Source organism: Mycetomoellerius zeteki, unplaced genomic scaffold (assembly GCF_001594055.1).
Source record: "Mycetomoellerius zeteki isolate Tzet28-1 unplaced genomic scaffold, Tzet1.0 scaffold223, whole genome shotgun sequence".
In the NCBI taxonomy this organism is placed as follows: domain Eukaryota; kingdom Metazoa; phylum Arthropoda; class Insecta; order Hymenoptera; family Formicidae; genus Mycetomoellerius; species Mycetomoellerius zeteki.
Window position 1 is genome coordinate 965,165 of NW_017257198.1, and position 14,202 is coordinate 979,366.

The 14,202-nt window shown below is 36.2% G+C and overlaps 1 protein-coding gene across 1 annotated transcript in view; it reads right to left on the reverse strand.

Moving 5' to 3' along the window:
* Nucleotides 1–4,452: 4,452 nt before the first annotated feature.
* The window catches only part of LOC108723088 (uncharacterized), a 29,923-nt gene continuing 20,173 nt past the window's right edge, over nt 4,453–14,202 (reverse strand). The window contains 7 exon segments of the mRNA XM_018448578.1: nt 4,453–5,561; nt 5,685–5,822; nt 6,016–6,514; nt 6,952–7,223; nt 7,602–7,785; nt 8,659–8,827; nt 9,951–10,326. Of these exon segments, the coding sequence (XP_018304080.1) occupies nt 5,155–5,561; nt 5,685–5,822; nt 6,016–6,514; nt 6,952–7,223; nt 7,602–7,785; nt 8,659–8,827; nt 9,951–10,326 (2,045 nt within the window). The 3' untranslated portion in view covers nt 4,453–5,154.

The following is a 14,202-nucleotide window of genomic DNA, read 5'->3' on the forward strand; positions in this document are numbered from 1 at the left end:
TTGACGTAAAGACGTACGTTTAATAAAAATATAGAAACGAATTAAACCGTAAAATCTTTGATACATTTTTTTTTTCATTTTGTGGTATTTGATAAAATATACATTGGGTATTTTATTAATTGAGATATCTCACTTTTACATTCAGATTAGGTTAGTGTACAACAGCTTTAATGTGCACTGAGTGCGCACCAGTTCTGCCAGTGAAAAACGCTATAACAATAACATTACATCAGTGTTATAATTTCCTACTCAACAATGCAACTGTTATGTACAATATGTGTTATATTACATTTATATTGTTAATTACGAGCTGTGGGAAATTGTGCAAGTAATATTGATGTAATGTTGCTGTTAATTTGTTTTCTGCGGCATCACCTTATAACAAAGAAAAAAATGTAAAAATCTGTTTAGATTCTGAGATTGTGCAGGTTGTAATTTTGAATGACCTATAACTCGTTTAGAAAATTTCCTCGTCCGATTTCTGCAAGGACAATCGACAGGCCAATGTGATGGAACGTTCGCGTCGGCGTCGCATCTGAACATGCCATTAATCTCTAAACACTAGCCATTAGAAAAGGCAGATCCAATTTTGATTTTCGCACTCGGTCCGATCTGCCTTCGAGTTCGAGGATAATTCGCTTGCTGGACTGACAAGCGGACAGACCAAATGCGGATGCAATCGCGGTTAAAAAATCGGTTCTCCACATCAATAATTTCACACGATTGCTCTCTCACGATTCGAGGAGGCATAGATCGCTACTTATCTCGTATATGCGGTAGAAGCGCACAATGGCCCCACCAAACTCGTTACTCTCGATTCGATTTTTTTACGTTAAGTGACATCGATTTAAATTTATCATCATCTTGAAAATCGAAGAGCTCGCTTACTCGAATCTTATAAATTCATATCCTTCAAAAATATATTTTCCGCATATATATATATAGTTAACGCAATTTTCTCTTTTAGATACGAGCGTTTGAGGCTGCTTCAATAAACCTTTAAGCTAAATAACCCAGTCGACACGAACTAAAAGTAACAACATCAATATTATAATTTCGCACTCAACCACATAAATTTAATACAACACAAATTTAATATAACACATTGTGTTACATAAGTTACATTGTTGAGTGCGAAATTATAGCATTGATGTTATGTTACTTTTAATTGGGAAACTTTTAAATATTATGTTACGAATTCATTCGAAAAACTTCCCTTTTCAACAAATGAATATACGATCGGCATCGCGGCCATCGATCGAGAGTCTCGAATCGGTGTATTCGGCGTGAATACTAGACAACTGCAAGGAGAATTGGGCAACTGTCACACTCACATTTTAATCTTTATTGTAATAGACTGTACTCTGAATTTCATCGCACACTTTCCTTCTTTTAACAAAAACTGTCGCGTGTACACAGGGATCGAGTCTCTTCGGTGACGCTTTACCATTTTACGTTCTTTTCTTTGTTACTCTCTTTTTCGCTCACACACATGCATAACATTCATTTATGCTTCATCTTACTCCTTCTTTATGCACAACAAACCACGTCGTAAGACGCATCATGCGTTTTGCATGCTAGTCGAGGCATATAACAAAATTCGATATAGACTACAACAATAATAACGTTTTTACTACACATTTCTCTCACATGCGTACTTCCAACACGCAGTCTCACGCACACTTATTCCGCCATTCTAATACGTTGCCGCTCTAATACAGTTTGTAGATTCTGTTATTTATAGGATACTCGCGGTGTCGGCGATCTTTACTACCAATATGACAAGTGTTTCATCCGGCACAGTCCATCACATGTTCTTTCTTTTCTTCCCTCCTCTCCTTTTCCCTTTTTTCCTTAGTAAATTCAATATTTATACACTACCTTACAATCCCTTTCCCGTTCTCTCTCTCTTCTTCATATTTTCTATGTACAATTCAATTTTTGACCTTCTCTCTCTTTTTTTTTAAGATATTAGTAAATGATAGTTACCAGCATCTATCTACACTGTATATGATTTAATAGTTGATTTTTTTCTCCTTAAACGCTACTGTGCTAATTAATTTTTTATTTATCATTTATATCACATTGTTCACATTATTCATTTAGCTTGAGTGCTCAGTGCTATATTATCTTTAGTTTCCATCCGTTGTAAATCTTCCGTCTCGACCCGTTTGGTTATCTTCGCTCTAACGAAATTATTATTTACATGAGGCTATTACATCGCTTAAATAGTTACCGATAAGGGTCTCAGTCGCGGCTAAACAGCTGATTGCAAAATATCGTAGAAGCGATATTTCACAATCAGTGACAATTCTTTTTTTTTCTACTTTTCTTTATTCTAGTCCCGCTCACAGCTTTGTATTTCTTGCGTGTGTATGTGTGTCACAGGACATATGGTATAATCATTTGCATTCATTGCACGATTTGAGGTTTCGTCGAATGAAAGCGTTTGCGTTGAAAATAATTCAACAAAACTTTATTTTTGACTAGTACCTCGGAACCGGGTTTTCGTTCGGTTTCTCGTCGTCTTTATTGCAAATTGAATTTTCTCGTTACGTCCCGAACACTAAGAAGCGCGTAATACGACGATGGACAAGTAATTTTATCAAACATATTAATTTAACTGATTAACTTCTCCTTTCCATTGAGACGCCAGTGGCATCGAGATTAAATGAAAATTTAGGAGATTCGTGTACTTATAGAGTATAACGACTTAAGATTTGAAAAAAAGAAAGTCTATACAGTAAATTGAGTAACATAAACAAATTGTATAATCTACAGTATGAAGAACTTTTCTTATAGGTATCGAATTTCTATCGAGTTAGCAAAGTATCTGTCTGCCTTAAATGTTGAACAAAATGTTAAACAGAATACGTTTATGTGATTTCGTAGCCCTTTAAGGCACGCATTTACATCTTAACTCGAATAACTAATCATACTACTCACGATTAAATAATTTAAAGGATACGAAACAAGCTGGTACGCAGATATGTAAAGGATAGTAGTACTAACAATATGCACAAAGGTTCTGGTATCCGAAAGAGAGAAAGATCGTCAACAATTATAACGTGCGAAAAAGCAGAAAACATATTACACGTTGAGTTACGTCGGAAAGATATTTCGTTGTATAAACGTCATGCGCAATGAGAATATCAATTGTTACGTAGTGATTTTACATGATAAATATGTATCTCAAACGAGTTCACTGTTCCAGCAATCACTATTGACGATCTCATCACTGGAATACCAAACAAAAGCGTATAGTATGATTTTACAGGAGCGAACGAACGTACAAGGGATTTTTCGATAAATAAGGTTAAAATTATGTTAAAAGTGAAATATGGATTTCTTATTCCATAAACAGTTTATCTTTCATCTTATAACTTCTTCAATTTTCAACTTTCAACTTTCCAATAAACCTCGTACAAAATTGAGACATTACAATCGAATTTGAGATTATGAATCTATTACTTTCATAGAATTACATCATCCCTTACCAATATCGAAATTTATTATTTCAAAAAATAAAAAATGCAATAAGAGCTGCATAAAAATTTTTATTTTTCCACACAATCACCGTAAAGTTTGATGTAATTTCGATTTATACCTTATTTATCGGACAATTCTCATACATATAGAAAATAATGAAAAATAGTGCAATAGTTTGATAAATGCGTGCAATCGTTCTAGCTTCCCAAACAGTTGTGAGCATTATCGTTCCCTTCTATTCTACTCGAGCCATTTTCGGTTGTTATGCAAGAATTGCGTTACCGAAATGAATGTAATGTATAAAAGCATGAAACGTTACAATGCACACGTATTCACGAGACAGATTACAATGATGATGGCGACTTAAAATATACGTTTCTAAATCCTTCCATGTGACGAAATCTGAGCATGAAGAAATTAATATGTTCGTAGCGCGTTGCAATTATGCGTTCGTGAAAAGCGCGATAGCGATTTGTATAATACGCATATAAACATATAATAAATACAGAGGAATAAATACTTAACATGTATTATTACAAACCTATATAATCTGTTGCCAGTTTCTAAATAACTCGCTTTTATTCGCTCTTATCGATTTAACAAGATTTAATACATCTTGCGATTCAATTGTCAAAATTAAACAGACAGACCTCTATATAGAGTTCATCCGTTCTCCACAGCCGTTTTATACATTTTAAGATATAAAAACTCATTATAATTTTTCAACTTCCGCTCGCTAAATAATTAAATAATTTTTTAACCAAAACATTCCAGAGCTTTTCTCTTAATATTTAATACTAAGAGTACTGTTATCATTTTTCTTGTGATACTTGTTCAATTGCAATAAGATATAATGAAACTTGTCAATTTATAGATCTCACAAAACACAGTCAAGCAATTTAAAAGTTATGCAAAAAGTAAAATTTGTTTTATTGCAAGTCAAAGGTTTTTTCTTGTTTCGTTTATAGAAAAAATATCTAGAATATCTGAAGTAACATAAAACACTTAAAAAAAAAAAGTCATTGTCAAAGTAAGCATAACGAAAGAATTCCCAATCGAGAATATGACAAAACAATGATCTGAATAGCATATGGTATATATAGTCGGTATAACCTTAAAAGTTTTAAAAGTCTTAATTTGTCAACATATTAACATGAAAGCTTTCTCATTCTTGACACTCGGGCTACAATTGTAAATTAATTTGTTAGAACTTTATATTTAATTTATGCACACACAATAAATTATCTTCTCTTAATAAAATCAAGGTACCGTGTACAATATATGTGTTGAGCAAGGACTTTTTTCACACTTTCTCAGTCGATTTATTCTTCGGAAGGGCTCATATCTCGAATGTCAATCTTTATGAGACACAAATGATGTTTTAAAATGCAAGACCACTTTGATGTTAGAAAAAGAACAATAGACAAAAATTTATCTCGCGTCAGATTCTTCCACGATATTTACTGCCTGTCGTAAAATATTTCGAATTTAAATCGCTCACATTCTCGCTAATTTATCACTAACATATCTAAGCGATTCCAACAAATAACAAAAGATAGATTTATTTTAGATAAATGTATAGAGTAGAGATTTACTCGAAACACCAGCAAACCGTATTTTGATATTCCAGCGCAATCAGATTAATTTTGCCTTTCCTTGATTCTGTCAGACAGTCGAATTCGAGGTCGAAGAAGGTTGTGTATTGGAAGCTGTCGCCGCCGTTGTTGAGGGTGCTGTCGACGTTGACGGTGAGCTCACCACGACGACAGGTTTCACTAAAGTCGTGGTGTTAAGATACTGAGCGTTTACAAGCGGCATTTGTCCCACGGACTTGAGAATGGGAGTAGTGATCATCTTCCCCGCGAGACTCGATGGTGCTAAGATGTGAGCGGTCACCTGATTACCTTGAGAGACGACAGTCATCGGCGTGACAATCGGAGTTAGACCGGAGAGTGGCGTGTGCTGGCCGACGATATGAGCTATACTCTCTGTGGATGGAGAGTTCTGCATCATTGTCGAGGTTGGTTTACCCGCAGCAGTTTGAAGTGACACTCCATGACTTAAAGTTAATCCTGCAATCACAAAATAATGAATGTATCAAGCTTTTTTTACCGCACCGTATCGTAGTATGGGGCATCTCGTAGCAATGAACATTCCGAATAGCCATGAACTAAAATATAGGTTGTTATACACACCATTTGCCGGAAGTATATTCAATTCCGCGCCACCGGGAAGTCTTGCCAATTCCGAGCCATTACCGCCAACGAGCGTTACGCCACCGACCATCTTATGCGTGTTCTGCGCATCTCCCGTTCTTATTCTCGTCTGGGCGTCTACAACGCGAAGAAATACTTTTATTTAAAAAATCTAAGAGCTTGCTTATATCTTCTCTATGCATGGAAATTAGAAAATAAACATCATCCTATAAAATCTTCGAGTCGTAGAAAAATCCGAAAAAAGTATCGTGCGCGTGGATCTTACGAGATCAGATTTATATTAAATCTACCCATAAAAGCATATACTCACTCGACACATTCAACGCGGGCGAATGTGTGGCAAGGACCAACGATCGACCCTCGTTCCCCGAGTGCACGAAAGTGACGGGTCTAACGTCATTCGCAGACGATTGTACGGCCAGGGCTAGGGGCCTGTCGTTGTTGGACAGATTAGAGTGCACAAATGTCACTCTGTTGTCGTTGGCGGTGGATGAGTGAACGACCAGCGCTACGGGTCTTGGCTCGTTTCCAGCGTTTGATTGCACAGCAATCAGCGGTGGCCGGGATTGATCCGAAGAGTTCTGCACCGCCAATGTCAGAGGCCTGGATTCATTGTTGCCAGTGGTGTGGGTGACTAAGAGCTGCCGCGTATCACCCGGTATTACCCTTAGTCCTGGCCCGATATGTTGCAGGGCTGGCACGATGGTCGCAAGACCCTGACTCGTGTTCAACATCTGAGCACTGATCGGCAGATGCAGTTGATGCGGCTGCTGGACTATACCGGTGGTAGATGACGTAGCGACCTTCTCCTGAAATAAAAATGCCAATCCCATCTAGCCTTCTAAATGCCAATCTTTAATCATTTTAATCTGATAAATCTATAGATACATTTACATACGTTTTAGCAAATTTAAATTTGATGTGCGCTATATGAATTTTCATATACACGCGTTCGACGAATCCAGACCAAATAAAGAGCTGAATAAACACGAAGGGACAAACTTGCTTCGATGAGCATGGATGGTGTCACCACAAGTACCAATACCAAATTTACATGATAAACACAATATGATATAAAGACATGTCACGCATTTTCAAAGCCGTTTCCAGTAACGGTCTGTAAGCGGCTCTGCAAATGCGTGGTAACTTGCTCTAGCACCAATTGTTGCAAAATCACAATATTTATGATCTCGCCTTGGATATGATGCAAAAATAACTTCATCATTTCATTTAGAGTAGAACATACTTGCGCTGGAGTAGAAATGTTGGGTGCGGGTGCCGTTCCAGCAATCGAACTTGCAGGTGGACTCTCTCTGGAGCTTCGTACAAGATTCAGATCCTGCGTTTGGCAAACGACACCCGCGGTTGAGGCTTGATTATGAATATTGGAAGTCGTGCTAGTGGACTGTAATGCTTGCGGGGAACTGGCCGTTGTCACACTGTTTAGACTGCTCGTGCTGCTATACCTTGTGCCACCCCGTGATAATCCAGTAACGTCAACCTCCGTATTTTCTGAAACTTGTTAAAAAGGTTTTTATTAGATAAAGAATGTTGGTAAGAAAAATGAACTTTCTGTCATAAAATAAAAAAAGATATAGAAGATACAGAGAAATTTTCTTCTCAAACGAGAATAAATAAATAATCAAAAATAAAAATTCAAAAGAAAATAGCACACAAAATATCATAAATAAAGTTTATGGAATTTTTTCCAAAACAAAATTTCCATACATTTTTTTTATTTAATAGCTTTTAAGCTGCAGCTAAAAAAGAATGAAATAAATCTGCTTGCAAAATAAAGGAGCTTTACCTAAAAAATTCTTTCATTATGAGCTAAAAAACAATCTCTTTAATATGATGAAATTTATTAATTTTTTTAATATTACAAATATATCTCACCATTTTTGGCGGCTGTCACATCCGTCCCAGGATTCTGTTCCAGCAAAAGAGAATTGATGTCGATATGATCCCAAGTTGCATTGAGTTCTTTTTTCAATGCAACTAATCTCTGTTGAGCCGCAATTTTTTCTCTCGCGAGTCTCTCCATCTCATGTTCATAATCTCGTTCTCTTTTTCGCAGTGCCTACGGCGCATAAGAAACATTTTTCATTATTAAAATCTTTCTCTTTTAAATATTGCCTCTTACGTAACAAACGTAATCTTCTTTTGCTCTCCTCGATATATATGTATATCACAGTAACATATTTATTAAACTATTAAAATTATTTATTGAAAAAATTCAGAATATTTGAAATATTTTCAAGAGCATTCAAATAATTATTCATTAATAATTATTCGTTAAAAAGAGATGTTTCTACATTTTCTTTCACGTGGAATTAGCTTCTTATTCCCGATTGTACCATCAATCAATAAGATGACGGATCAAACTTTGTGTTTTCGACACAAGATTTATGTTTAGACAGCTTTAGTGTTGATGTCTCTGCCGCTTTCGATGTCCTAACGAGTTGCATCGTGCGTAATAGTCGACAGCGACGACATTGGACGATAAAAGTCTGGAGAGTAGCGCGCGCTGTATGTATGTACGTGCCGTGCGGCGTGACATCGATGGCCGTGCGGTCACGTGGAGTCGATATAGGTAATCCGTCTCGTAAAAAAATGTAATGCGCACAGAGATGGTGCGATATACGCGAGAGAAGGGAAGGAGCGATCGGCAGGGATCTACGGTACAGAGGTGGGGACGCGAATCCCTGCGAGGGGAAAGATTAAAGAAACAGAGCAAGATAAGGAGATTTTCACGAGACATTACGAATGTGAAAATGTGGTGGAACTGGTGGGAAGACGCAGCTTCCGAATATCTTTTCTTCATGTTGTCTGGCGTTGGTGATTGCTCGAGGATCGTGGCTTATCGTGCAATGTCTTGCGACAACGACAAAATAGAATGGAAAAATGGAATACGCTATAAATCATGTATTTTACATAACGGGCTAAAACTTGCCTGTATGTATTTGTTCGCTGCATGGAGAATAGAGAGATTCGAAGACTTTTTTTCGTCTTGCGATGGTAGCTGCCTCTTTAGAAGTTCAAAACACTCCTTTAGATGCGCCCTCCGATTCTTTTCCAGCTTATTGTGTACTTCCCTAGTACCAGATCGAATTACACATGTTCTATAATAAGAAAATATAAATTATAAAACAATACACAAATAGGAATAAATAAAAAAATTATTTCTCTATCTCCTTCTGAATCTTAAATTTATGAATTTGGGATAGCAATTTTGCGGATATAATATCTACTGTTCTACGCGGAAAGGTTTTGATAAAGTATCTAAAAATTTAGCCAGATACAGATCTGAAAATTATTTTATTGGACTATCAAAATAAGATGCTCAAACTGGTTGTTAGAATGTCAAAACTTAAGATTTCTACGTATTATTTTAATGGTTCAACAAAATTATTTTCAGATTGTATCTAGCTAAATTTTTAGATACTTGAGCAAAATTTCATTCTTTCCGTAGTATGCAACGCAATCGCGTAACGCCACGCGTTACCGTCGTGCAATGCAAACGCGCCGAGCGACGCATCGTGCACGTGCCATTCACCCTGGACACGTGCACGGCGTAAATAGGTATAGCCGCCTGTAACGTCGGCGACGGCGTCGCTCGTGCACAGAGAGGAGCGGAGAGGAGAGAAGATGAGGCGAGAACGCGCGAAGCAACAGGCTGACGTATCGACTCGCAATGGAATGTGTCGGTGTCGCCGCGTAAGTATGTGTCCATCACGGACAGATATTGTAGAATCTATTTTAGAATTCTATGAATTCGAATGTAGCGGTATTGATAAGATATGATGCAAGAAACAAGTAGATTATAAAGCCTTTTCCTAGCTTGATCCTTGGTCCAATTCTCAATTCTTAATTTGTTTAATTCTCACATTTAATTTGGAAATTCGGGATTAGTTCGTGATACAGGTAACCCATTAAGGATCGGCTAGTCGATTTTTCGACCAAAAAAAATAGGTCAACTTTGGGATGCGAAATCTCTACCAAAAGACTCCTTAAGGGCATAGTAGCTTGACATTAAAAGGATTTCAAATTTTGAGAAAAAAAATTTGTCTTGGTCCTTAATGGGTTAAAAATAAAATTGTTGTCACAAAATCATTATCGCTAAATGTTGTAACGGAAAATAATTAATCTAGATTTACGATATTTCTAGAAGAGGATGCGAAAATAACGAGGTTGCCTATATTTACATACATAAAGAAAAATATAAAAATTTATAGGTAAGCTTACCCCCCAGTTCGGTTTTTCTTATTGTCGTGGTTCGTTTCATCAATAACGAGGTTGCCTACATTTTGCTGAGATTGATTCGGATTTTGATTCTCCATGTAATGATTATGTGTGTTATGATGATCGCTATGATGGTGATGCTGCTGATGATGCTGTTGCTGTTGCTGGTGGTGTTGTTGCTGTTGCGGCTGCTGTTGCTGCTGCTGCTGCTGTGGCTGTTGTGAATGAGGATGAGGATGATGAGACATGGAATGGAGCGCAGTCAGCTGAACAGAGGTTGATCCGGTTGACGATGGCGTGACTCGTGTGTTGGAGACCATAGAAGTACCTCGGAAATGAGTCGAAAGATTCATTCTGTTGTTCTCCAATGGTTCTTCTTCTGCAACATCATTAGAATGGTTTTACTTTTAAGACATTAAAGAGTTTAAGTTCATATTTTCAAGAAATAAATTTTACAACAAAAGATTATTAATCTTAGAAAGCTCAGAAAAGATTTTCATTATTTCGTAATATTTACTTTTTTAAAGTTACAAACTTAAATCGATTTAGAAATGAGTTCTTCAATTCAAATAAAAAATGTATACAGATGTATAAATGTGCTTAGAAAATATCAAGATATTTTATTACAAAGGAACATTCAAACTTTATGTATTATATTATTCTAACGATAAATCAATAGTCGAGGGATACGCATCGTCATTTGAAAAGTTCTCGGAGCGTTCCGATACCGTGGAAGTCAAAATTTTATTGCAGCGACTTTATCGTATCATTCCAAAACTTTCATTCTGAATATAGGCACATTCACAAGAGTCACTACAATTCCTGACATTCCACAGATGCAGACGACAAAGCTCTTAGCTTGCCATTCTATTCTATGCTCGAGCTTGAATGGCCACGCTTTCGCCTAAGATTAGCAGATATTTTCTGGAGTGGCGATGGCTTTGAACGAGTCAATCCTTTCGCCGACAATTTATTTCTTGCACAGAATATATATATCGGAAATTATATCAATAATTCACTTGATCGAGTTTTAATTTATATATAATATTATTTCATTTTTAGTATTTATACGTATAATTACTAAAAAGATACAATCAGAAATGTCGTACATTATATACTGAGTAGCAATCAAATATATATATATATATATATGTAAAATATAATTTATTATATGAAAACCAGTTTTGAAATTAAAATAATCATATTTTCTCATTATTGTTTAACATAAATGATAAATTTATTATATGAAAACATGTTTTGAAATTAAAATAATCATATTTTCTCATTATTGTTTAACATAAATGATTTTTAATTGCATTATGACATAAATCGGTTAATGATTATTTATTGTAAGTATCAAAGTGAGAATATATCAAATTTAACTATTTAACTATTAAATAGACTATTTAACACTTAAATAGAGAAACATTTTGCAAGTAATCCCTGTAGAATATTGTGTAGAATTATGTGAGAATTTCACGCCATTAAGAATGTTCCTGAAAAATGGCGGTTTTCCTGGATAAGAAAGATTAATAAAAATTCGCGAACGGCCGCAACGTCTCACTACCGGCACGAAGAGCAGCTTCCTCTCTCTCCATCCTCAAGCTTCGCTGTATCCACCGTCGGCACGATAAATTAGCGCAGCACGTGTACGCACATGCAGCTAACTCATTCATGTGCAAGTCGTCTTGGCAACGACCGTTCCGTCGCATAGCTCGCGTCTCTTCCTAAATCTATTCCTAACGTTCAAAGACGTGCATCGTGTGCGTATATCCGTAAGAGAAGACAACAAGACACCGAGAAACTAACGACGGCATTGCGTACACGCGAAGAAATCAACCGCGGGTGGTTAATTTCCACAAAACGCAGCACGCACCGATTTACGTCAATTCGCACTCGAGACATCTTCAAAGAATACTTACCGAATAATTTATTAAACTAACATTGCGAGACAATGCAAGAAACTTTTATTTTTTTATTTATAACTTGGAATCTGTTGACACTTTAATATTTCAGTTAAGGGGATCCTAAAGCCGCCTGTATTACCGACTAAATCATATAATTTTTGTATAACAAATACTTTTTTTCTCTTTCACAGATTCGAAAATCCTTCTCCAGGATTAAAATATACGCATTAATACGTGTTTGTGAAGTGGAGTTTATACCGAGAATGATCAAAAATTTCGAAATTGATATATTTTTTACTATTTCTTAGTGTAACATGGCGTCTCAAACTGTCAAGTCGTAACAACATTTGCTTGATACGAAAGTTTTGCAATCTATACTTACAAAATAGTGATCCACAAACACGAACAAATTTTGAACAAGTTTGCACGAACAAATAACGTCGAGTTCTTAGAATTACACTAGACGCTTTATCGTGAATTTATTATACGAAAATTGACACGAACGTGCGACTGCGGCTGCGGTCCACTTGACGCTACAAACGCTTCGAAACGTTTGAGCGGCCAATCAGAACAAAGAATTTTACGAATTGACTAATCAAAGAATGCTTCGAAGCGTTTGTAGCGTCAAGTGGACCGCAGCCTGCGTGTATCATAGGTTGCATGAGATCAGTGTTGCCACATGGGAAAACTAAAAATCTCAATATTTTATCCCTAAATGAGATTAAAATCCCAATCTCCAAAACTTGACGACTTTTTTTCTCGCGCACCCAAGTAAAACATAGCAAATATTTGATATGAAGGATATTCTTAAACGATTATCGGTGTATCAAAGAGAACAAAGTACATTTGTCTCAACTCAACAACAACAAACATATCATGTACATGACATATGTTTACATGTCCTACCCAGATTGATATAGATACGAATTGCACCGTACGATTCACTAACGTTGCAAATGTTTCATTGACCAATCAGAAGAAAAAATTTTTTGAATTGACTAATCAAAAAGTCTATTCGCGTTGTTTGCACTTTTTGCACATGGATTGCATTCACTGCCAATGTTGCCAACTTGCCAGTATCTACTGAAAATCTATAGTGCGTGTAACATATACTATAGATTTTCAGTACTGACAGTGAATTTCGGAACGCAGCCATGATCTTTGCTTTCTCTTTTCCGACGGACGACGTAAAAATTCTAAAAAGAATCACTGCCTTCTATGAAATCCCTAGAAAATTGAAGAAAATCGAAATTTTCTTAAATCTATCCCCCGATCCCAGATAATCTTCGAAATCCCCGAATCTAGGGGTAAATCCCTCGATGTGGCAACACTGCGTGAGATATTGATGTGGAACAGTGTGGTAATATATAGTCGGTGCGCTGGAAAAACAGCGACATCTAGTGACTTCTTCAGAGTTCGAGCTTCGCTTTAGAATCCTCTTAAGGGGATGCTGGAGTGACCAAATTATCACATTACAGTCGTATAAAAATCTTCGAATTGACTGAACGGAATAAAAAATCCTTTTACAGGATTAAAGTAGACGCAAAATTAGGTGGTGCAGTGAACCTTGTACTAAAATCGAAAAAAAGTTAAACAATTTTTTAACATTCTTTCAATTTTAGTATAAAATCTACTGCACCACCTCCTAATTTTGCGTCTACTTTAATCCTGTAAAAGGATTTTTTATTCCGTTCAGTCAATTCGAAGATTTTTATACGACTGTATGTGATAATTTGGTCACTCCAGCATCCCCTTAAAAGACAAATTCAAATTTAGATTAGATTTAATCATTACAAATTATACATACTCTGCATACAAATATCGGCAGTAACATATAGTATTGGAGCGGCAGTCCAATAAAGCATTACTGTAAATCAAGGATATATTCCTTGAATCTTAATTGACACAAATTTTTTTTCTCTCTCTCTATAATAATTTTTTATATCGCGAGTTATGGAACATCTCTTACATATGTACATTCAATCAATCTTGTAGATAAAAACGCGGCTCAAACATTAGCGAGTTTAAAACGAATGACTACTCGTTCTCTAGTTTACAGTAATAAATTTTGCACCCGGCATATTTTCACGTTCGCTTATATGCGAGCAGAATCAAGGCGTGATTTTCCTTTCAAATGATATGCCAATCGGTTCAACGGGATTTTTTTTCGCGAACGTCAGTAGTTTATTCGGCGTGAGGAATGTATAATGTATGTTACAGGATAACACCGCATCGCGCGTTAAAAAACCGCATGGGGCTACTTGAAAAGTATTATTATCGTCGCCATGTCCTATGTTTCTGATTTCTTGAAGGTGCATACGATACCGCATTCCTGAATGCGTTCGAAT